Genomic DNA, 25,671 nt, shown 5'->3' on the forward strand with positions numbered 1-25,671 from the left:
GAACAAGATCTTCAGATTTGGATCTTTATTGCTCGGGGCAGGTGTCTTCGTAAACTTGTTTGTGTGGTCGTCGACATTTTACTTCAAAAGCATAGTTGCAGTCCTTGGTTGCTACCGGCGGACGTTTCTTAGACCTCACTCGCAGCTCGCACACTTTAATCTTTTTACCTGAAAGACCGTGAAGAGATGTAAAAATACAAATTAACATCACTCAGGATTATGGTGTACTATGAAACCCAAAGAAATCTTTCTCTTCCCCCTTCAGCCTAAAAGGGATTATAAAGGCTGTCTTTTTTAAAGGGTACGGGATGACGTAAGCAAATTATTTATCCTAATAATATCATCCTACTAGGGATAACGAGGGCAGCTAGCCAGGTCAAAAAACTATGTTCTTTACAAGGCTTCACGCCTCGTGGGTAACAGCTGTGTTTCGTCGCTTGAATTTATGTGCTCTTCTCACAAAGTATAAAACAGTTGCGAGGGCCAATACATGACATGTAGCAATAAAAACCAAAGGCCCCACCTATTTTATTACTAAATCCGTACGCAATTTGGTACCGATCAACGATAGCTTAAATTTCATAGTCGCAAAAAATGCCACAAATTTGTTGCTTTCTATCCGACACCTTAATACAAATCAGCACTTGGTGGGGCATATTTGAAGAAACTTCACAAATTGTTCATACCGCCGGACACACTATAGAGATAGAAAGAAGAATTTATATCACGGTATTTGTCCCTCCTCTAGAAATAAAACCTTATTTCCGGCAAAAAATCAGCATTCTTTTTCGGCAAGATTTGAATAGGCGGTGTCTTAAGTGTAGGCGGTGTTTTACCCAAAACAAGTAGAGATAAACCTAACCTGGTTCTGAAGCAGTTAAATACTAGCATTAGCAGTTAGCACCCAGGGGATTTATTGGGCCACGATACCTAATGGTAGGACACCTCGCTAGCCACAATAGGGTTTGTTGTTATGTACATAGAAAGGTCATTTACCACTCTGCTATTTCAGAGGTAACCACACAAAAAGGAGTGGTTAAATTATTTATTTTGCCCTGGTGCTATTACAGAACCATCTTTATGAATCACGGCACCAGACATGCCATAGGTTCACACTTTTCCTAAACGTTTGCTCTGTGTGTTTGATATGCAGACATTTGGAACCTGATAAATAGATACAAAGACTTGCAATAGTGTGTGCATGGTGTTATTTTTATTCTGTGTTTCAATAAAAGAAAAAATAAAATAAATATTTGTGTCTCATAAAATATTATCTGCGCCGATGTGGTGAACGAAGGAAATATTCCAGTTGTATTACACATCGAACTTACGACCACTCTTTTTTATAGTGAGGAAGATTACTCCGCACGTGTTTTGTGCATCTTGATACAGTAAACTCTCATAATACGTGATCCATCCGTCTGTGAAAAAAAGCATTTTACAGGATCAGTACATCACTGCTCTTCGTTTGTCAAACCAAAAATATCTTTAGGGACACATTTTTAGAGCGAAGCTTTCAGACGGTTAGTGATATCGTCTGTTGTCCACATAAAACCCACATCATGCAATCAATATTTTCACAGTTATTATTATCGTAGGTGAAGTGAAGAAACAATGTGCTCTTCCGGCTGTCCGAATTGAGACCGGCTCCCTGCCACTATGAAGCCGTTTCCTCCATTCCCGCAACGTGGAAGTAGTTCAGATAAGGAGTGGATTGCGCAGAAGAGAAAATTTCAGAAGAAAATGTATTTATCTCTTTACGGGGGACTATGGTTGAACACTAGTAAAAGCCGTGGAATGCTCGTATCTTTGAAGGAGTGAAGAGCACAACCGCTGTCTAGTAAACGCGTCCCGATAAGCAACAGGCGCTCGCTTTTACGTTGGTGCGTTTCTCATTTAACTTGATCTGGAAAGCTTCCAGTTGCCCCATCGTTGTCTTTCCACATAGCGGTAGCGGATTTTGGTGCCAGTAATCAAACAATAGAATCTAGTGCCCTTCCACTCTGTGAAGAAGGACGACCTGCTAAGGTGGAAGCAGTCCGCTGAGTGCAGAAAATTATAAGCATGTGTTTGTAATTTGCGGTTGAGCATTCGTCTTAGCCAATTAGATAAATGTAGCTTAAAGAGGCCGCCTTTATTCCAGCGGACTACCATACAGCCTTATGTTTCCGTCCCGCGTCGCAGGCATCTCATTGTCGGTGTAAGACACAGCCAATCCAGTTGATCACTGAGGACACCGAACGGGTCTAATTCGGCCGTTTGACGAACCCCCTAAGAACTCCCACCTACCAAGCGGACATGTTATCAGTAACACCACGAAGCCTACAGATTTAGCGGGACACCCAACCCCTTTTTTGATCCACTTCCAAACCCTGCACGGATAAACCGGCAACCGGTTCTCTGCGCTGGCTGTGCTGAGTAACTAATCTTGACTCACAGCGTCATTCCACGCGGGAAAGTTTCTCTCAATCTATAAAGGATTAGCAGCCACTGGGGTAGGTGGAATGTGATGCGGAAACGACGGCGGCTACCTGTAGGCGGAGGTGGGATTGTTTTTTATAGTGAAAGCAATTTGCCGGCCATGACTGCAGTTTAGAGGTGGCAATGGTGACAGCGTCAGCGTCGTAAACAAGCGGGTGGAGGAAGGAAGTGAACGGCGACGGGAAATGTGGCAAACGTGTGAGGGTAGGGAGCATGCAGGGACCGCACGACACGCTCGTCGGCGAATCTGGCTCGTCGGAGCACCTGGCCTCGGAGCATTTGGCGCTATCTATGTCGTGGCCTCCCTCTCACACTTTTGGTGGACGCTGATGCTCCGTGCTTGCTCATCCGAACCGCGTGACCTCTTGGCAGGAGTTTCAATGCGGTTTGCAACAACATGGTACCCGGCGGTGACGACACCCTGCAAGATGGTAGCAGGGTAGCGCATGCTGCCGTGTGTTCGCTGATAGCACGATCACTTCATGATACAAGGCAGATATGTGCCGTTACCAAGAAGACTGCAGTTCGTGCTGTGTAGTAATTTAGGATTACCTGGAATTATGATATTGATTGCATTCTTTGCGCCCCTTCCACTTTCTGTTGACTTTCCGCAATCATCTGATAACGGCGCTACCGCCATGATCAGCCGATTGTTGAAACTTTGAAAGAGCCATGGATGGTGGCTAGGGGAAAAACAGTTGTGATAGCAATAGTGAAAGAGGGGTAGGCGGTTGCAAGAACGAACGCTCTAGCGGTTCCGAGTAAAGTGGCCTCACTGGGATGTCATCTGTGGGGACGGCGGGGGGTCCGACGTATAAGGCGTTTTTGTTTCGAAATGAGCCAAATCCCAACACCGGCACTAAGTCACATAAAACTGCAGTGGCAAGCGAAACTAGGCAACTTTCTCCTAGAAAAAGATGGCTAGATAAAGATAAATACCTAGGAGTTTATTTAGGGGGTGGTTAGAGGTTAAATAGGCAGGTTAACACCATAAAAGTTACGGCTGCATATGTTTTTGTCTTTCTGAGACAAAATTGCAGTGAACCTCCATCTAACTGAGAAGAGCAACCGTATTTCACGCATGTGCGCTCATTCTTGGAGTACGCATGTGTTTTCGTGGATCCCTACACCAAAGAGGTGGTTGATACGCTGGAAAACATACAGAATATGTCAGTGCGATTCGTATTAGGTAATTGGCACGCTCAGCTTAGCATGAGAGAAAGTAAAAGTAAACTGAAATGGCAGGACGTGAAAGATCACAGACGAAACCAGAGGTTGAACTTTTTTCGTAATATCTATCATTGGAAAACTGGAGTAGGAGGGGAGAAGTATGTCCAAGCACCATTCTACATATAGCCAAGTGGGACCGCTAGCTTAAAGCAAATTATTAACTTTCCTTTAAAAATGACGCCTTGCGCGATTCATTTTATTTTACATCAATACTGCAGTGTAATTATCTTCCACGTATGATTGCATTAAGTGTTTATATTGACGATTTTCAGCGCGCTTTGTTAAATTATTTTGTTATTTTGTCTCATATTTATTGCTTAGTGTTATGTATCTCCCTTCGGTAATGCATGCAAAGGCAAGCAGGCATCAAATAAACAAATAAATAAATAAGTAAATAAATAAATAAATAAATAAATAAATAAATAAATAAATAAATAAATAAAACAATGAATAAATAAATGACTAAAAGTAAATAAATAAATAAATAAATAAACTTCCAGAGACGCAAGTTTGCCTCAGACCGGTTGAGAACCCTACGCATTCAACCTTGACCAATAAAATATTTATTGCCCTATCCGTTGCAGTATGCAAGGTTTGCTCTATGTATGGTACCATTGCTATGTTATTGGTTTGAAACAAATTATGTAACTCTAATTTTACGCCTTTCCTTGCGGGAACACAGAGGGATACAACTGCAGCCACCTGAATCAGGGAGTCATTCGCAACGCGTTCAGAATTTTTTCAACGTAGTATGACATTAGAAGAAAACTAAGTTCTTTCGGACTATTAAGTGGTGTGGACTTAACTCATGAAAGCAACATTAAAATAAATTGAAAATGAAAGTACCTGTTCGCTCCTTCTTAGGATCAGCCCTGCGCAAGATCATCAGAAAAGTTGATCGAGTAGAAAACGTCTTTGCAAGAAAATGGGCAAAAACTGGACACACGTTTTTGTGAAGGAGTTATATTAAATGCTCCTGAGTGTTTTGTTGAAAACCAACACGTTTCGTAAAGGCATTCACGCCGGTTTTATATACATCAAAATTGGTCAAGCAACTGTTATAAAAATAGTTTATGTAGTCATAGCATGAAAGTGTTCCGGAATATTGCCTTAAAAGAAATTGGCTAAAAGCGGCGCAATTGATCTCTCTGAAATTCAACAAACGAAAGTATGCGCCCTCCGCCCACCTGTTTCCCACCTGTTTCCCTCCGCCCACCTCTTTCCCCGTTTATTACAGGTAAGCCGCCCCACAGAGGATATCAGGACCTGGACAATACATTAATTCAAGCTCTAAAAAGAACTGAATATTTTCTGTGTTCGGCAGTAAAAGAGGCACAGCAATTAAAGGAACGACAATTTGTGAGCACTGTTTGATAAATGAATTTTGCTGTCAGCTGAGGCTGGTAATTAAGGAAGGCTGCGCTGAAAGCTTGACGGCTGGTGGTTGCGCGCGAGCTCACTTTGATGTGGCTGCATTGGACCCAAAATGCTGGGTTTGTGCTGCTTCTGCACTGCGCGAATGAGTCATCTGCTTGCGCGACATGCAGTGACCGGCCTCAGTACATTTAGCGTACTGTGGCTGAACTCCAATGCCTGTAGCACGGCCGTATTTCCCGTAGCTTTAGTTCGGCTGGAGTCCGACGACCGCATGTCGGCTGTCCTCCGGCGGCTGTACTTCGGCCGTACACGCGTGGCTTTAGAATGGCCGGAGCCCTATGGCTGGAATCTGGCCGTATGACCGTAAGCCGGTCGAATGGCCGACGGACACTGGCCGTTGGAGAGCCATGGGAGTACGGCCCTATACGGCCAAAAGGCCCACATTTGGACATGGGCCGAACATGGCTGCCGGAAAACGGCCGGACAGAAAATCACCGGCCAAAGTACACCGGCCTGTTTTAGGCCGAACAGTCCTGTGCTGCCTGGGTAGATGAGATAACACCCTTTAAACATGTACGCAGACTTTAGAATCCAAACGGGGCCAGGTCCTGCAGCGCCACGGATTAAAATGAGCGAAAGTCGTTTACTCAATCACAGTGGGCTTTGTGTGAATCTTCGGACTGTTTCGTGGGTGCAACCAGACGATTTTTTTTCAGAGCAGGCTTATTATGACTTCAGACGGTAATTAAGTGATCGCAGAAAGATCTGTCCCCAGTCGTCGTCAAAAAAGTGGACACAAGAAGAAGTAAACGAAATGCTACTTAAAGATATAGAAAAATAATTTTATCTCGTCTTAGCTGTCCCTACAAAACATATCTGGTTATTTTATAATTTTTCCTCCCATATTTGCCATTTTAGCACAAACTAAACGCCGCCTATATTACCGAGTGAATCCCCTCTCCCCCCTACCTATGGTTATGAGACACTTCAATAATGTGAGAAGATATGAGCAGCCTTCCTGTGAAGCATTTGGGAATTTGTGGCAAGGCAATTAAAACTTTTCACTTCAGCATTCCCTTCCTGCGTGGCCAAGGAAATGATCCTGGGGAAGAATTTGAAGGGCCGCGTTCATGCTGCCTCCTCTGTTCATTTAGTGTTTCAGATTTTTTAAAACCCTTTCCATGTGTCTGGTGGCGTTTCCTCCAGACATATATTGTACCAGTCTCAAATGTTATTTTAATAAAGTTTGCGTAGAAATGCGGCATCAAATTCAGTGCATCCATCAAATACGGGCCAAATCCAAACTTGTCATCCTCATGCTGCTCAAAGTTACTGCAAAAATGTTTACTTCTTTAATATATAATCCCTCTAGCGGCCATCAAAAACTTACCATATAAAAGCTTTGGAGATGTTGCTTTAGGCCTGGCAAAAAACGCTTGCATTTTTGTTTATTACGCTTCAGGTGCAATTGGCTCGTTTGGAAAAAAAACGCCACTCATATACTGCTCCGCAGAAAACTTCTGCTGCAATATACTCTGCCTTATTGCTTGAAGAGCGAACACATGGGTATCAGATGCAGTTACTTCCCACCATACTAACGCAATATTTCAGCGAAGGCGCATAAACACAATTTATCAAATTCGATTAGTATGACCGTTTTTCTACCCTGAGCTCATTCCCGTAGCGACGTTATCTACATTATTCCTAACAATGCGTAGACAACTTGTTTGAACATCGTAAGAAAAGGAAATATTGTGCAGCCTATATTCACCACACGTTCTTGGTAACACAGTACCATATCAAATAATACAACTTTGTGAAGTATGTATCCAATCAATTATTGTTCAATAAGAATATATTTATTGTAATATCCACCTTGATACATTGCAAAGTGCGCTTTAGAGTCAGCCTCAAAAGTGGCGATGTCAAGACAGCAATGAAAGGTTGGCACGTCTGGTTCGGAACAAAGGACAATAAGTACGCTGTGAGATCGCCAGTCACCTGGGACAGCCGACTCCCAATTTTCGTATGAATGGTAACTCCCACCACCACGAAACGTCCCCACGTCGTCTTGAAACATTTTTGGTTGAAGTCAAGGAGTCGTGATCACCTGTTACGAATCGGTGCACCCAGTATCTACAACGGAGCTTCTAAATATGCTCTGCATCGGCTGTGCAACCAAACTGCTTATTCAGAAAACCAACGGATTACACTCTTGGTCTTCCGGTTTTATTCTCCTGGCTCTGGCGGTTTCTGCCCCAGATAAGACGTCGTTGTGTACGTGTGGTTCAGTGCGACCGCTTCTAGGCTCATTCCGGCTCAATGCAAAATACCTTTCTGGCGAATGTGATCTTTTTCCTGATGAACGCGACAGGTAATAAATACGCGAAAATGAGTTATCTGGAAGGTGCGTAAAAACAAGCTACGGCGACGTTCGGCCTCTGCAACATGCTGCAACATTGACACAGCGTACTTTCACTGGTGATTCCAGCCAAACTTTTACGGTTGCATGCCACGTTTTGCTCCTTGAACACGGTGTTAATAAACACCACGTGAAAACAATGAGAAAGGACACTATAGAGCCGTTGTGCAGTCATTGGGCATCACTAGTTGTACTGGTGAAGAAGAGGAATGGGACAGGAAGATTTTCCTCTTACAGCTGTCTCAACACATAAAAAAACGTCAATTTTTACCTCCTATAAACAAGGTCATAGGAAGGTACAAGGGTGTTAAATGTCCTTCACGGCTTTCTGGCCGCACATGCGAAGTCGAACGTGGGTGAAATGAGCTACTGCTTTATTGCCAGTTTTTGTGCGTATGAAAAAACCATAAAAGAACAGCGGGCAGCAATCTTTCAGTGCATCGGCGTTGATGCGGTGATGACCCAAACATACAAATATCCGCGTGGCCAAAGGTTAGAAACGACCAGGCAAGTCGAAAGTACACAGAAAGCAGATGAAGCTTGCCTGACCGTGGCGTTCAGAAATTTACTAAACAAGCAAGTTTATCCTGATGCCTGACAATTTGAATTGCACGAGTATAACTGTCTACAGTGCTATAACATGTCTTTCCCCTTGCGTAGTGTTTCCTTCATTCGTATGCAGGGTATGTCTTCTCTTTATTTCTTGATTTACTTTGCACCGCTTGTGAATAAAATCTTTACTGCTTACTCAACGCCAGATGTTGTCCTTTCTTTCTCTTTTACCACCGCAATTTTCAATATTCACGAATTCAGGTGCAACGTATCGTTGGATATGCCGAAAAATGCGAGATGTCGTGATAGAGTTGGCAGAGTTTTCCTAGTGTTCGTTAAGACACCGAGCGACGACTGCATGTGGCCTCACAGGAGGAATCCACTTGCAATAGCTCCGAAGGTATATCCGGCACGTAAAGAGTGTCGTCCCTGCACGTGGCTATGAGTAGAAACATGAACTTCTGCCCATCCCGAAAGTACCTTACTCAAAAGCCCGCAGAATAAATGCATGTAAAATTTCATGAAGGCGCAATGTATTGAAGTCCTACGCCTTTCCTCCGAAGTGTCGACAGATACTTTGCAAGCATGTCACAAAGCGCTTTGCCACTGTACTGATTTACTTTTTATTTACCTTTTGGTTATTTTTTCTTTTTTTGTTTGCATATTTCTTTATTTATTTGAAATGAATGATTTATTAATTGATTAATTTGAGACTGCCCGGCAACAGCATTCTCTAGGTGCCAATTGGCCTTATAAGGTAGAACCAAAGCGTACCCGGTGACAACGACGACACAATGAAAAAATACGCAGAGGGCTTGCGAAGAGCAGTGAATCATAAAGTATTGCACACACACACACACACACACACACACACACAACACAGATGATATACACACATTCCACATGTCTAGTAGACAAATTACAGAGGAACGTTACCGACGCGTAGACAAGAACAAACAACTTCCGGGTTAATGACAAAGTACCGACATGTGCGTTCGATCTTGTTGTAAAAGTTAAAGACGTCTTAAAATTCTGGCAGAGACAGATATCGCAAAATACATATCGAGCAGCATTTGCAAGTATTTAGAATACACGCCCGTTCCGGATCACATCAATACATAAAAGAGCGTGCTTGTGTACCACGTGCCCTCTTATGTCTATATATATATATATGTATATATCGCACCAGACCGGTATTCTGGAGGTCGTGGGTTCGGATCCCACCTGGCGGGCATTTTTTCTTCACTTTCTTTCTTTCTTTCCAAATTCTTAATCTGTTTCAATGATCTACCACATCCTCCCCTTTGCTTTCCGAGGTTTTCTCGACTGCCAACCCTTATTTCTGTATATATATATATATATATATATATATATATATATATATATATATATATATATATATATATATATAGATATATATGTATATATATATATATATATATATAAGTAAAAAAAGGTTGGAAGTCAAGAAAAACCGCGGAAAGGAAAGGTGAAATTGCAGTAGGTCATACCAACAGATGAACAATTTTTTGAGACCAAAATAAACTGGTGAAAAAAAGCCCGCAGGGTGGGATGTCTTTCTGTTTCAAAAAATTGTTCATCTGTTTCTATGACCTACCGCATTCTCCCCATTGCTTTCCCAGGGTTTTTTCCTTCCAACCCTTATTGCTGTCTTAATTGGACGGCCCATCTGATCTGATCTGATTGTAGGGTTTAACGCGCCGACGCAACGCAGGCGATGAGACGCGCGGTAGTCGAGGGATCCAGATTAATTTCGACCACCTGGGAATCTTTAACGTGCGCTGAAATCTCGTACACACGGGCGGTTTTGCTTTTCGCCTCCATCAGAAACGCGGCCGCCGCGGCCGGGAATCGAACCCGCGACCTCGTGTTCACCAGCACAACGCCTTACCCACTGAGCCACCGCGGTGGGTTGAACGACCCATCATTTCCTATATATATATATATATATATATATATATATATATATATATATATATATATATATATATATATATATATATATATATATATATATATATATATGTATATATATATATATATATATATACATATGTATATATATATATATATATATATATACACACAAAGATAGGTCAGCAGTCTACGACGCCAAAGGAGGCATAGGGGTGTGGATAGGCTCTTTTCTTTTTTTTTTCTTACTATTAATGATGTGAACATTTTTTTTAAATATACAGAAGAAAGAAAGAAAAACACGCGCCCAGAGTGGGGACCGAACCCACGCTTTTCGATTACATGTCGAATGCCTTACCAATTCGGCTATCTGGGCGACTGTGTTCTCCTTCACTTGCTGGGCTATTTATATTTACTAGAAGTGTATCTGACACTTGAGGGTGGTAGCCAGCGCCACTCTGACTACACGGGGAGAAGGGGAGCTTCTTTTCAACCCCCGGGGCGTGACTCCAACGTCTACAGCCTGTCATGAGCGGGTTACTGGCGGGAAGCCCTCTTATGCTACCTAGGCATCAAGGCTGCCAGAACCGAGACCCTCGCTAGGCTTTCGCAGAATAATATAGTAAGCAAAATAAGGGGCTCGTTGAGGAAATACAGAAAGATAGGTCAGCAGTCTATGACGCCAAAGGAGGCATAGGGGTGTGGTTAGGCTCTTTTCTTTTTTTTTACTTACGATTAATGAAGTGAACATTTTTTTTAAATATACAGAAGAAAGAAAGAAAAACACGCGCCCAGAGTGGGGACCGAACCCACGCCTTTCGATTACATCACATTTCATGACATTACATTACATTTTGATTACATGTAATCGAAAGGCGAGGGTTCGGTCCCCACTCTGGGCGCGTGTTTTTCTTTCTTTCTTTTGTATATTTAAAAAAAAATGTTCACTTCATTAATCGTAAGTAAAAAAAAAAAAAGAAAAGAGCCTAACCACACCCCTATGCCTCCTTTGGCGTCGTAGACTGCTGACCTATCTTTCTGTATTTCCTCAACGAGCCCCTCATTTTCCTTACTATATATATATATACATATATATATACATATATATTTATATATAAAATATGTATAAATATATATATGTCTACCAAGAATAAGGGAGGTTGGCAATCACGAAAACCCCTGAAAAAAGGACGAATGTGGTGGGCCATAGAGACAGGTGCTGAATTTTTTGAGTCAGAAAGAAAGGGCTGAAAAATGCCATCCGGGTTAGATCCGAACCCACGACCTCCAGAATACCAGTCCAGAATAGGGGTCCAGCATCCCGGTATTACACTAGACTGGTATTCTGGACGTCGTGGGTTCGGATCCGACACTTTCTTTCTGGCTCCAAAAAATTCCTAATCTGTTTGTATGGCATACCGCATTCCCCCCTTTGCTTTCCGAGGTTTTCGCGGCTGCCAACCCTCGTTCTGTCATAATTCATTGAGCCCCTCATTTGCAATTTCTGATTCGCTATATATATATATATATATATTTATATATATATATATATATATATATATATATATATATATATATATATATATATATATATATATATATATATATATATATATATATATATATATTGTGATTGATTGATTGCAAAGTGGTTTATTGGAAGGAAGACAGAGTCCGCTGGACAGGTATCACGAGGGAAACCGTCCAAGGTGAACCAGGCAGAGACGATTCATCTCGAGCCGCGCGATCACACACCGGTGATGACAGCCGTTGATCCGTGCTACATGCTTATTCGGGGATTGCCCGGTCGGTGAAGAGGAAGTGTACAGCGAGAGCACTTCAAGCAATCTTCATTAAAATTGCCCCCGGTGAAGCAGGAGCCATACTGGCGACTTAAGGCGATGAAACGACTTCGGGGTCGTAATAGGGCTTCAAGCGACTGACGTGGACGGTTTCGCACGACAGTGAAGTTCTGTAGAGGGCGTCAGTGGTTCTACTGTGTAGTTCACGGATGAAGTACACTTGAGGACGCGGTAGGGGCCGTGATATTTTGTAAGCAGTTTGGAGGATAGACCCGGTGTTGTAGTGGGGACCCACAGCCACACAAGGTCACAGAACGAAAGGAAGATGAGGCGTGGTCGTTGTCGTGAAGATGCTTCTGGCGACCCTGGTCATTTGTTGACAGTGAGCGGGCGAGCTGGCGGTACTCTTCGGCTTGTCGGGTTATGTCAGAGATAGGGTGGCACTCAGAAGAATCGGGGCTGTACGGCAGTATTGTATTAATTGTGCAAGACGGCTCGCGTCCATAGAGGAGAAAAAATGGTAAAAAGCTAGTAGTGGTTTGTGCGGTGGTATTGTAAGCAAACGTTACAGAATGTAGCACCACATCTCAATTTGAATGATCACGAACGACGTACATCGTGAGCATGTCTCCGAGTCTGCGGTTGAATCTGTCGGTCAGGCCATTCGTCTGTGGGTGGTATGCGACGTAGTGCGATAAACAATTCTGCACTGAGTGAGGAGGGATTCAACAACCTCAGAGAGGAATACGCGCCTCTGTCACTGAGGAATTCACGGGGTGCACCATGCCGCAAGACAAGGGAGCCCAAGACGAACCCAGCAACATCACGCGCTGTAGCGGTTGGCAGCGCTGCGGTTTTGGCGTAGCGGGATAGGTAGTCGACCGCAACAAGAATCCACTGGTTGCCGGAAGGAGGGCATGGCAAGGTGCCGTACAGGCTTGAGGCATGAGACGTGCACGACTTCCATGCCACGGTAGCGGCAGTCCAGTTCGGCGGAATTAGGGGCGACACGATATTTCACTGGGGAGGTTTCTTTTTGCACTGTGTAGGGACCCGTGAAGCGGCGCAAAAATTTCTCACATAATTCTGGCCTACGCGTGGGAGTCCAAAGTAGAACCTCGTCGCCCGACCGGAACCGAACAGCACAGTGAGTGGCGTCGTAGCGATTCTTTCGATCCTGTTGGCTGGTTTCTGTATTCAGAGGGGCAGCTCGGCAGCAGTGGGTAAGGCGGGAGACGAACTGCTCAGATAGCGGGAGCAGGAGCCGATGATACAGGAGAAGATACAGGAGCCGATAAAAATGAAGCGTCGTTCATGAATAGTCGGTCGCGGCCATAGATGAGGAAAAATGGAGAATAGCTGGTCGTTTTTTGAACTGCAGTGTTATAGGCGAACGTAATGAACAAGAGAATCACGTGCCAGATGGTATGGTTAGGCTATATATACATTGCAATCATATCAGAGAGAGCCTGATGAAATCGTTCAGTCAACCCATAGGTCTGTGGATGATTAGGCGGATCTAGTCTTATGAACTGTGTTCGCTGTACGGAGAACTTCTTCAACAATAGTCGTTAAAAATGTCCTGCCCCGATCGCTTTAAAGGCTACGAGGGGCCCCATGGCGCAGTACAATTGAACGCAAGATGAAATCTGCGACCTCTGAAGCACATCCAGAGCGAATGGGTGCTGTCTCCGCATAACGTGTTAAATGGTCCACGATGTTTACAATTCAGCGGTAGCCAGAATCTGTGCAGGGCAACGTTCCGTTAAGGTCTATGCCAAGGGTTTCGAATGGCGTAGAAGGTCAAGGAAGTGGCTGCAACATTCCGGCAGGTGGTGGTGTGGACCGTTTGCGTTGCTGACACGAAGTGCACGAAGCGACGTATCGGGCCACGTAGTTAGAAAGTCCAAGCTAAATGAAGCGACCGCGGACGGGATTATATGTTTTGTTGAAGCCTAGGTGACCCGCTGTGGCATCGTCGTTAAGGGCTTCCGAAATCTGCGGCTGGATGGCGCGCGGTGCAACGGAAACCCACATGTGGCCAGATACGTGATGGGTGATACGATTCAGCACACCATTGAAAAGTCGGAAGCCCTGAAGTTGACGTCGGGACCGACTGTTGGGAGGCTGCGTTGAGCCCGTAAGACGGTCGATTATAGTACGGCAGTAGAGGTCTTGTCTTTGAAGTTCTGGGAGGCGTGACAGGTCAACCGATGTCGAGGTGATAGGTGCGACAGGGAGCGACTTGTAAGGTTGCACCGATGTTTAAATAGTGTCAGGCGGCTGCCGTGGGCAACCAGAAAGAGCATCGGCATCGAGGTGCTTCTTCTCGGATCGATAAGTGACAGCGAAGTCATATTCCTCATGTCGAAGTATCCAGCGTCGGAGGCGTCCTGATAAATTCTTTAGCGTCTGCAACGAGCATAGCGCATGGTGGTCTGTCACGACCGTAAAGTGCCTGCCGTAGAGGCAGGGTCTAAACTTCTGGACAGCCCATACCACGGCAAGACACTCCTGCTCAGTGATACTATAGTTCTTCTCCGCAGAACTGAGGGAGCGACTGGCGTACGAAATAAACCGCTCCCGACGCTGTTGATCCGACTGCAAGAGAACTGCACTGATCCCATGGCCACTAGCGTCTGTATGAAGAATGACAGGCTTTAATTCGTCAAAATGGCACAGTATAGGCTCTGAAGTGAGCGTGGCCTTCAGCTGCTGAAAAGCCTCTTCGCAGTACTCCGACCACTGAAAGGAAGTTCCAGAGTGGAGGAGCTTGTTGAGCGGGGAAGACACTGTTGCGAAGTTGCGTACAAAACGGCGGTAGTAAGACGCCAGGCCAAGAAAGCTACGCAGCGCCTTTTGTTGCTGAGGACGCGGGAGCTCGTCGACAGTAGCCACCTTCTCTGGGTCAGGTCGGATACCCTCGCTGCTCACGACGTGGCCTAAGACTTGGATGCTGCGGGTGGCGAAATGGCATTTCTTTGTATTTAGCTGAAGGCCCGCACTGGCGAGGCACGAGAGGACCTCATCCAGTCGTCGCAAGTGCTCAGCAAAGCTTGAAGAAAAAATAACAATATCGTCCAGGTAACAGAGGCAAGCCTTCCATTTAAGGTCCCTGAGTACAGTGTCTTTCACACGCTCAAATGTTGCAGGAGCCTTACAAAGTCCAAACGGCATCACGTTGAACTGATAGAATCCATCAGGGGTGGCGAAGGCTCTCTTTTCTTTATCGGCCTCGTGCATTGGAATCTGCAAATACCCAGAGCGGAGATCCAGGCTTGAGAAATATTCTGCTCCTTGCAGACAGTCCAAGGCATCATCAATGCGAGGCATTGGATATACATCCTTCCACGTGATTTTATTCAGTGCGCGGTATTCGATGCAAAATCGAACAGAGCCGTCTTTTTTCTGCACCAATACCACAGGGGATGACCAAGGACTCTTAGATGGACGTATAATTTTGCGCTGCATCATGTCGGCAACATTGTCGCTGATGATTTTCCACTTAGATGAGGATACCCGGTTTGGGATCCGTCGACCCCCAAGGACAAGACTCGAACGTCTAGGGGGGAAAGAAGCGACCATAGAGGCCTGTCTTTAATGGAACGTCGAGCGGTAAGAGAAAGAAACAATGCGTGCGCTCGTGAAGCGCGATCCCTGATGATGCTGATGCCAGCCAAGGGAGATTGGCTGGAGGCCATCAAGTCGATTAGGTTAGCTGGCTGCAGCAGGTTGATGGCGGTCGATGGCGATGCAGCTGTGATCTCAAAAAGATTCTACACCCGGTATGGGCGGCGGCGAATATTACGGGATCCGTCTGTTTCAATGCGATTCGTTGCCACGGATGTCTGACCAAGTGTAGGACATTCAGAGTCAAATAAAGATTTGTGCCGGTGCAGGAGATTCAGCAAGCAGTCGGTTTGCGGTGGGGAGAGGTCAGAGCTGATTCTCGCGGCAAGGTCAGGGTGGGGATACATTGCTAGATTGGGTAGGGGAGGAAACAGAACAAAGCGGAAGAACAGAGATGGCTTCGGAGTCCACAGAAGTAGCGATCGTAGTGCCTTGACGTAGGAGGATCGTTTCCGGTGTTCTGTTCGGGGCGACTAGCAACGCAGATCCATGCGAGAAAAGTACAAGACAAGTGGTGACAACAATTCCCCTTGGTAGAAAACGAGCCCTGGGAATTAGGAGCAGGTCTCCATCACGGAAATTTCCACCACAAATAGGAATTGTTGTCTCACAGCCAGGCCTAAGAACAGAATCAGCACTCGCCACCATGCGACACTGCGGAACATCGGGGTTGTTGTTCGTATGCCCGGTAGGGGCGATCGCAATGTCCGGGTTTCAGCAGGAGATGACAGCAGACGCCGACGAGAGGAAATCCCACCCTAGAATGAATTCGTCGGTGCAGCAAGACAAGACCGCGCACTGCATGTGGTGTAGAATTCCCTCAGTGAAAAAGCGCACTGTACAGAATTCAGACGGCTCTAGCACAACTTGATTAGCACCACAAAATGAGGGGCCAGTGTACGGGATTCGTACTATTCGAAGCAGTGAACACGAATTTTCGCTAATGACTCATATGCTGGCTCCGGTGTTAATGAGGGCATCAACATCACAACCTTCAACGTTCCCATATAATGTATTCGAAGGTCTTATTGGTGGAGTTCTTGGCTTTTTGACTAACGCAGTTTCTCCTCCAAAAACTGCAGGCGCTAGTTTTCCGATTGGTAGTTCGTGGGTTCGGACGCAGGTAGTAGGGGCGAGACCGAGCGACGATATGGCAAGGGTGATCGGCGGCTGTGTGACGAACGCTCATTGTGAGGTGTATCAACTGGGGCCGGAGGCGGCGAGTACCGTCACGTTGGAGAGACGTACTAGTTGCGCGGAGTGTCATAGGCAAAGCGGATGTCACGTTCAGAAGGTGCATATCCTCGCCTCTCATCCTGCCGGCGTCGTCGACAGAAACGAGAGATGTGTCCACGGATTCCGCAATAATAGTAGGCAGACAGGTCGATCATTCGAAAAAGCCCGCCGGACAGGTCGGACGCCGTTGTGGTACGTCTGGAAAGCGGCTGCCGATGAGATGGCCCTGAATTGTCTATGAGCTGGCTGGACTTCAATTGGTAAGTGTGGTTTCGCCGCAATCGCCGAATATGACGGCATGGTCGGGGCTGGAAGCGAAGGGATCGTTGGGACGATACCCGACATGGAGGCCAACTCCTGTTTTACAAGGTCGCAAACATAAGGGGCGTCCGGGCGAATGCTATCCCGTGAGGAAGGAGGTGGGTCACGAAGCTGCAGCTCTTCATGGATGATACTGCATATGAGTGCGCGCAAATCCACTTCTCCCGGCAGCTCATTTGCGCCAGCATCATGGTGCAGACGAATAGAGTGTAGCTCGTGCAAGCGTAGGCATGTTGTTCGCACATCGCTGACGCTCGCGGGGTTTTGAACTGCAAGAGCGTTGAATGCAAAAGGAGCGATGCCCTTCAAGAGGTGGCGAACTTTGTCGGCTTCTGGCATCGCATCATCCACCTGGCAACAGAGAGCAAGGATATCCTCAATGTATGAGGCATACGTCTCTTCAGGGTGTTGGACACGGGAAGCTAGCTTCCTTTTGGCAATATCCGAACGGGTGCTTGGAGTGCCCAAAATCGTCCGAATCTCTTCCTTAAAGTAAGTCCAATCAGTGATACGGCTGCCCTCGTTTAGGAACCATGTTTTTCCCACCTTTGTCAGGTAGAAACCAACGTTGTAGAGCTTGAAGGAGTCGTCCCATCGGTTAAATGCACTCACCCTCGTAATCTGGTCCAACCAGTCATCCACGTCTTCACCGCGGAGCCCGGCGAAAAACAGTGGGTCTCGCTGGTGGCTGGTGATCGCAAATATCGGAGCAGCAGCAGTGGCGGCACCATGCGGTTTGGCTTGCGGCTTTACGCTGCATGGCATTTGGTGGTAAATGGCGTCCGGAACGTAGCTCCAGGGGTGCAGTGGGCAGACGTAGAGGTACGAGGTAGACATCTACCACTTGTAAGGGCCTTGAAGGGGAGCGGTACAGGACGGTTATTAGGAGTAGCAGCCCTCGCGGAACACACACTCAGCAGGCGGCCAGGAGGAGGACACGAGCCCCGAGATGAAAGAAGATGATGAGGATGACTATCAGAGGAAGAGAGGAAGATGAGGTATGGGATCGCGACCACTGGGTAACTGTGGTAGCGGGTAATGTCCCAAAGGGGTGGCGCACGACTAACTGCTCACAATATATACATAAATATTTATATAAATATATATATCATCATTATCAGACTATCTATGCCCACTGCCAGGCAAAGGCCTCTCCCATTATTCTCAAATTACCTCGGTCCTGTGCCAACTGTGACCAATTTATCCCAGCAAACGTCTTGATCTCATCTTCCAATCTAACTTTCTGCCGCCCCCGGCAACGCTTGCCTTCTCCAGATCTACTCTGTTACACTTAATGACCAGCGGTTATCTTGCCTTCGCATTACATGCCCTGCAACGTCAATTTATTTTTCTTATTCTCTACTAATATGTCCTTAACACGTGTTGCTTCCCTGACCCACTCCGCTCTCTTCTTGTCCCTTAATGTTACACCTATCATTTTCCGCTCTATTGCACGCTGAGTCGTTCTCAATTTAAGTTGAAACCTCTTAGTGAGCCTCCAAGTTTCTGCCCCGTAGGTGAGTACCGGTAAGATGCAGCTTTCATACACTTTCTTCTTCAGCGGCAATGGTAGGCTGCTATTCATTATCTGAAAATATCTGCCATATGCACCCCACCCCATTTTTATCCTTCTAATTATCTTTGCCTTATGGTCGGGATCTGGGGTCACAACTTGGCCTAAGTATATATATTCGCTTTCCACTTCCACTGCCTCGCCATCTATCTCGTACTGCTGTGCTGTCCCGAGGTTCATTACTTTAGTTTTCTGCATATTAATTTTCAGGCGCATGGTTCTACTCTGTTCGTATATTGCGGAAAGCATGCTTTGCAATTCATCTCTCGATTTACTTAGCAAGGCAACGTCACCAGCAAATCTGAGGTTACTGAAGTATTCTCCATTACCCCTAACTCCCACCAGTTCCCAATCCAACGTTCTGAATACTTGTTGTAAACATGCTGTGAATAACATTGGAGAGATTGTGTCTCCTTGTCTGACACCCTTCATTATAGGTATTTTACTGCTCTCCTTATAGAGGATGATTGTAGCTGTGGACCCCTTGTAGATATCCTCTAGTATTCTTACCTAATGCTCATCTGCCCCCTGGTTCCGTAATGCCTGAATGACTGCTAGGGTTTCGACCTCGTCAAATGCTTTCTCATAATCTATGAAGGCTATCTATAGGGGTTCAGTATAATCAGCGCACTTCTCTATCACCTGATTGATGGTGTGAATATGGTCCATTGTTGAATAACCTTTACGGAACCCTGCTTGTTCTTTAGGTTCACTGAAATATAGGGTTGCAGAAATTCTGTTAGCGATTACCTTGGTAAGTCTTGTAGACGAGTCACAGTAAGCTGACTGGCCTGTAATTTTTCAAGTGCTCAATGTCGCATTTCTTATGGATTAGGAGGATGCTCGAGTTCTTCCAAGATTCCGGTACACTTGCGGTAATTAGGCATTGCGTATAAAGGTTTGCCAGTTTTTGAAGTACAATTCTCCGTCATCCTTCAACAGGTCTGCTGTTATCTGATCCTCACCAGGTGCTTTGCCCCCTTTCATTTCTTTCAAAGCCTTCCTTATTTTTTCGATCGTTACTGGTGGGATATCTATCTCCTCTGAACTACTGTCTCGTTCGGCATTATCCTCGATGTCACGGCTACTGTACATGTACCTATAGAACTCATCGGCCACTGAGACTATTTTATTCCTATTTGTGATGACATTGCCCTGCTTATCTTTAAGTGCATACATCTGTTTTTTCCCTGCACCAAGACGCCTCTTCACTGCTTTCAGGCTACCTGCGTTTTATACAGCGTATTCGATCCTCTCCATATTATACTTTCGTATGTGAGCTGCCTTACGCTTATTGATTAACTTCGCAAGCTCCGCCAGTCCTATTCTGTCAGCTGAGGTAGAGATTGTCATGATTTGCCGTTTCCTAATTAGATCTTTCGTCTCCTGTGAAAGTTTACGAGTATCCTGTCAAGCCATAGTGGCCCCGAATTCTGCTGCACACTCCATGATAATGAGCGTAGGGTTTTCGGTGGCTTCCTGTATCGTAAGCTCGGCTTCATCGTTAAGAGCTGAATATCGCTTCTGCAGCGCGACCCTGAATTCTTCCGCTTTACGTCTTACGCTTAGTTCATTTATCGGCTTCCATTGTACTAGCTTGTTGCGGTATATATATATACTGAGGGAGACGTCACGTGCAGCCGTCACCCAGTAGATACGTCGCAGAGGCACTGCAAACAGCACGTTTATTCTGAGCGGCAACCCAGAACTCCAGCATCATGAATAATGATGAGGATCGGTATGAAGAATAGATGAGGTACGGCATGATGATGATAATTGTCCTGGGAAGCAGACGAAGTATACGATGAATGGGCCATGACAGTACAATGGCACTTATCCATGTCTCCTTGAAGTGGGCGCCAGCGCATTGGACTGATTGATTCTCACAATATATGAAGATATATATATATATATATATATATATATATATATATATATATATATATATGTATATAAACATATATCTATATATATATATATAGATCTTGCGCTAGGTACTTGAGAACGCTATGACTTATCGTAATACAGACTAGCAGCCTTATCATATATATCAAGGCTTAAGGCTTCTTGATCCTCGACCGCATATCACTCATACTGCGAAGTTTGCTAAACATTGAAGTGTGCAAGTTCAAGCAGGAAGTAAAACACCACGCAGTCTTCGTCACCCTGGCCGCGCACCCCAGCAACATGGGAACTGCGAACTTTTTGAAAGTAGCCAAGTAATTCGTTTACATGGTGCGGACAGAGCCGATATGTGGGGTCGGTAATGGCATCTGTGGTGAAAAGGTAAAAAAACATGGTCAGGGGTGAGACATCATAACAACCTCTCAGTTTCTCCGGCAGTACCGTTTTCCGCTGATCGCCATGTCGGTGATGTCATGCCACAACAATTTTTGCAGGACTCCGCGTTAATGATGATGTTTTTATGGATATGCTTGCCACCGTTGTAAAGCGTTGAATAGAGAGTATTTGTAAAGGAAGTCCATTTGTCTTTCACCAAGATTCGGCTTATGTCCATACCGCCTTCGTCACCTGACAACTTCTGGCTGATGGCTGACAACTTCTGCGACCCCGTCACTGCGAACTTGTGGCCTTCTAGTTCTCCAGATATAAATCTGCTCGACTGCTATGTCTGGGGTTTCTTTGAGGGATAGGCCAACAATGGGACGAATACCGCAAAATACTCGCTGTAGGGCGCCATTTATCACTCAAAGGCGAACATCTCTAAGGAGCACCTGATCTGTACATGAAGCCGTTTGTGAAGCCGATTGAAATCGCTTATTGTTGCCGATGGCGGATTCATTGAACAATTATGGAAATAAACCATAATAGAAGCGCTTCGCAAAGAAGTACTTCGGAAACCATAAGAAGTACTTCGCGGGGGAGTTAGGAGTGTTGAGGACCACCAAGGCACAGGCTGTATACTTTCGGTAGCAAGCGGCATTCACATAGTGAGTTGTCGGTCTTATGGCGAATTTTTCAGCCACGTATCATGCTCGTCGTTCCTACGAACGACGTGGTTTTTGAGCGTGCGTGTTGCGGCATAGCAACCAGTTTGGATATTGTATAGAATGGTAGGTAGAATCGAGTGGGCAGAGTTAGTGAAGATAGAGATACGGATGTGTAATCGGCGGAGAATAGTTTTTCTCTTAGCGTATAATGCTACAAGGGAATATTGAGTGATTACAAGAAAAATTATAGGTTCCTCAGCCGTAGTGTGAACACCAAGTTGTTTAGCGTGTTTATCAAAGTTTATTGCAAAAAATTAAGCAATGTGCGATTACACAATGGGAGTGTACAAGAGGAGATATCGGAGTACGAAACTGCGGGCGGTAACTCCTAAGCTTCTACATCATAGGTCGCCAGCATGTAAAAACACATTGTTGGAAGTTAGCAATCCTTTAGCTTATAATGGCAAAATAATGTAATGGCAGTACGGAAGCGCCTCAACAGAAACAATAGCAAAGCATACATACAATATGGCTGACATTCATATACTGCACTGAACAAATGGGAGCAAAGCATGCAAGAAAAAGAGAAAAATAAAGAAAAAAATTAGAGACAATAAAATTTTATTAGTAATAATTTACACCTGCGTACACGCAAAAAAAACATACCAGAAGTGTTTATTCCAACGAAAACGCAACCCCAAGAAGGGGTCTTCTAGAGCCTGATTAGGATCGAAGAAATTATGTTGGGGAAACGATGTCTACAACGTTTCCTGTGTGGTTAGAATGTAGTGAAGCGTGTGCCATATTCCTCTAATGAGGAGACGTTAATCAGCTCAGGTCATTTGGTAAAATTTCCATCATTTTCCACTGGACAACATAAGTGCAATTTACGTTAAAATTCCCCACAATACGTGTTGTTGCAAAGGTCTATAGTTTCTGAGAAATGCTGAAAAACAAACGCGAATGCAGAAATGTCTACATTTGGATGAAAATAATACAACTCAATCAGCAAGGTTTTCCCGCGTTTAGCCTTTGCTTCGACGAAAATGCCTTCATTCTCAAATTATAAGTAAGCACACCAAAACGCGGCCATGGATTTTAGCAGAGAGATTGAAGCTCCTCCGCGGTACTTTTCACAGGCGTGTTCGTATTTTCTGTCGTTGCTAAAGATAGTCAACTCGTCGGGGAAGTACTCTGCGGAAGAAATGTGGCTTGAGAACCACGTTACGGTAATGTTCTACACGCCATGATAAGAAGCATTGACTTTGTAAAAGGAATGTTGCGCTATCGTAGGTAGGACTCACGTGCTCAGGAACTAAAAAAAATACTCAAAGAATGTTTGTTTCGGAGGGGCTTCAGCGGTCGGTCTTCCCTCGGTATACCGCCAAATTAGAGAATAAGCACTCTGTAGGCCATACTTCGAATTCTTTTAAAGGTTAAGACCCAAAGGGCTCCCAATCAACGTGATTTGAAGCGTACAAACACTATTCATATCTTTGCCAATAGCCGTGACGAGTTTTGTCACCGTGTACACACAGGTAACCGCGTCTGAGTGGACGCAAACAAGTATTTCTTTCGGATGGGGGGGGGGGGGGGCTGAGAGGTGCTGGTGGAGAGCGATCACTAGCTCACTGTACCTAGTATCCCTAACGAAAGCGCCGCGGAGGCGACCGCGGAGTTGCTTTTTGTAAAAGCTGCCAGGGCTGGGTCGGATCCACGCGGAAGCGCCGTCAAAGAGATTGGGCGAGGATGTATGGTCGGTGGCTGATCAAGCCATGTCTGTGCCAAAAGAATTCTGTTTAGCAGGTTCATGAAGCACTGTGGAGCACCTCCACGGCGTCAGGCGGCCCACGGCGCCGCACGGTATCCCGGCCGCATGTAATACCGATTCCTTCGTCGCTTTCATTTGAAGGCGGGCGATCTCCTTCAGTACCTGGTTGTGAGCATCTGTTAGGAAGGAAATGACCTCCAACGCGTTGACGAGAAGTTCATTCATCCCGCACAGATGGCTGCCAAGGTGGTCCAGGTAGGGAAAGAATTTCATGTGGCCGGGAGCCAGGCGGAACGAGGGAGAACCTGTTGCAGCAGCCAGCTGGACGGAGTTCTCGTATGTTTTGGCGGGTGGCGGGTGGCGGGTGGTCTGTTGTGGCGGTTGTCGTGTAAATGTTGCAGTGTAATGCGTGCACACTTTGTGTGCACGAATTTGCCCCATGAAGCACCGCGTAACGTTTGTTGCTTTACTGTGACAGGATGCCCACAGGATATTGAATTTGGCTCTATCCAGCCAATTGGTGACCTAGATTTTTCAGCCGCCGAGAGCCCTCGATTCCACAAACAGGAACACAGATTATAAACATGGAGGGCGGATGGTAGAACACCACCCCCTCACCCGTTGAATAGGGTGCTTAGGAGTCGATTGGAAATGTAGTTATCGGTTTTGTTAGAATATTGTCTGGTGATCTGGCCAATATTTGTAGAGGCGAGGAGAGTGCTACGTCTTCCATGCGCCATCTAGCGGCACATTTTTGTTTGCATTCTAAGGAAATAAGTTCAGTAACTTATTCTCATTCCATTAGAAGGGACTTCAATGTTCGGTAATAAGCTGCAGGTTTCCCCTCTGAAGGCATAAAATAGCAAGGTTAGAAAAGAGAACAGCCTACGGCACGGGACCTGCACGGGGCAATCCGCGACCTTCACGGAACAGTTAATATTCAATAGAAACCAGCGGCATGCAGGGAACAATTGTCCGGCGACATGCTCGGAATATTTGTAAAATAAAATCCAGTGAAATCGTGGTTATATTGTTGAGAAACTTACAGACTCATAAGAAATATAAAGGGGTCTTTTTACAAATTCGGCGTAAAAAGGGAATATAGTATTATATTACAGCTTAAAATGCATTACCGCTTTGCCATTATGAAGAATTATGAAGAATTATGAATTATGAATAAATTATGAAGAATTTTTTCAGGCAACTTCGATATTTTCTCGTAATATTATTTTCTTTGGGTTGAGTTATTGGTAATGAAATTGGATAAAATGAGGTAATAAAGATTTTTTGTGTACCTGTTGATATTAGGCTCATTGCTCTTGAGTGGTTGCTTGCATCGTACTCCTCAAACGACCCTGTGACAGTTTGATTGTGCCTGCAGAAATTTTGGATAATATTTGAGCAAATTAGTGATTAAAAAGACTTAATCATGCAAACTTACTTTGTGGTTCCTTTCCTAAACATGCGGAGAAATGTAAGATGCGTGTTGTTTACTTCTTTCTTACTGTCTACCTTGCATCTTATCTTAGCATCGGCAGGTGAGCCACGAAGTGTCCAAATGGGGCCCCTTCCACTGTAAAACTGCAAATTGGCCATCCATTCATTATGTAACAAGGTTATATGATCAACTTAGTGAATCAGAAAATATTGCCACATATCATTCTCCCCATCTAATGCGAAGGTGATGCAGTCGGTTCTGTTCACACTTTTTGCTGTTTCGTATACAATACAAGCCGGCAATGTAAGAAATTTCAGGAACTGTGACTGGTTCCTTGATCTTGTAAAAACAACTATTATAAATTTTAGAACGAAACAATATTACAGGTAAATGGCACGGTCCTATAAAGCTCGCTTGTTAAAAGAATACTGATTTAGGCGGCATTTTTTGTTACCCTCTATAAACATTATATAAACAGTTCGTTATAATAAAGATGGAAGCACCCACACCAGAGAAACGAAAACTGAAGAAACAGAGACGAAGCGGTACCAACGCGAAACTATTTGTTTATAGAAAAAAGACCCAAACATATACTTGCGACATCTCATGTGGCGCGTTTTTCTCCTCCTCTATTCAGATGGTGCTCCCATCTGAGAGAGTTGAAGCGAAGTAGCGCGTCATGACGTTTATGAACGCCGATAGCTGGCTCCTCGATGGGGCACTGTATAGCCGCCCTTTTCAATGATGCGGGTGTGATGCCCTCAATAACGGTTAGATGAATACACCCTCCACCGTAGTGCCGTGTAAAAAAACTTGGTACATTAAGGCAGAAAGGCAACAACGCAAACTGGCGAATGTCGCCTGCCTGACTGCTTTGTTGTGATGACAGACGCCAGCGTGAAGCGGAACGGCGTTCAGGCATTCGCGGTCCAAGCTATGAACCCTGATTCTC

At 45.1% G+C, this 25,671-nt stretch overlaps 1 protein-coding gene across 1 annotated transcript; it reads right to left on the bottom strand.

Moving 5' to 3' along the window:
- On the bottom strand, positions 1 to 24,858 carry LOC144142076 (uncharacterized). The gene is made up of 4 exons (XM_077673502.1): positions 24,723 to 24,858; positions 24,577 to 24,656; positions 1,332 to 1,421; positions 1 to 168 (listed from the first exon to the last, which is right to left on the bottom strand). The coding sequence occupies exons 1-4, from the start codon at positions 24,743 to 24,745 to the stop codon at positions 26 to 28; spliced, it is 336 nt and encodes a 111-aa protein (XP_077529628.1). The 5' UTR covers positions 24,746 to 24,858; the 3' UTR covers positions 1 to 25.
- Positions 24,859 to 25,671: the final 813 nt, after the last annotated feature.

Source organism: Haemaphysalis longicornis, unplaced genomic scaffold, assembly GCF_048455015.1.
Source record: "Haemaphysalis longicornis isolate Haplotype H1 unplaced genomic scaffold, Haemaphysalis longicornis Haplotype H1 scaffold_6, whole genome shotgun sequence".
Lineage (NCBI taxonomy): Eukaryota > Metazoa > Arthropoda > Arachnida > Ixodida > Ixodidae > Haemaphysalis > Haemaphysalis longicornis.

Bases quoted from the DNA above. Each gene is read 5' to 3' on its own strand.
- LOC144142076 (XM_077673502.1), bottom strand. From the start codon at position 24,745: ATGTTTAGGAAAGGAACCACAAA. The intron at 24,657-24,722 runs GTAAGTTTGCAT...AAATTTCTGCAG, and splicing joins TTTAGGAAAGGAACCACAAA to GCACAATCAAACTGTCACAG. The intron at 169-1,331 runs GTAAGTTCGATG...ACGGTCTTTCAG, and splicing joins CACTATAAAAAAGAGTGGTC to GTAAAAAGATTAAAGTGTGC.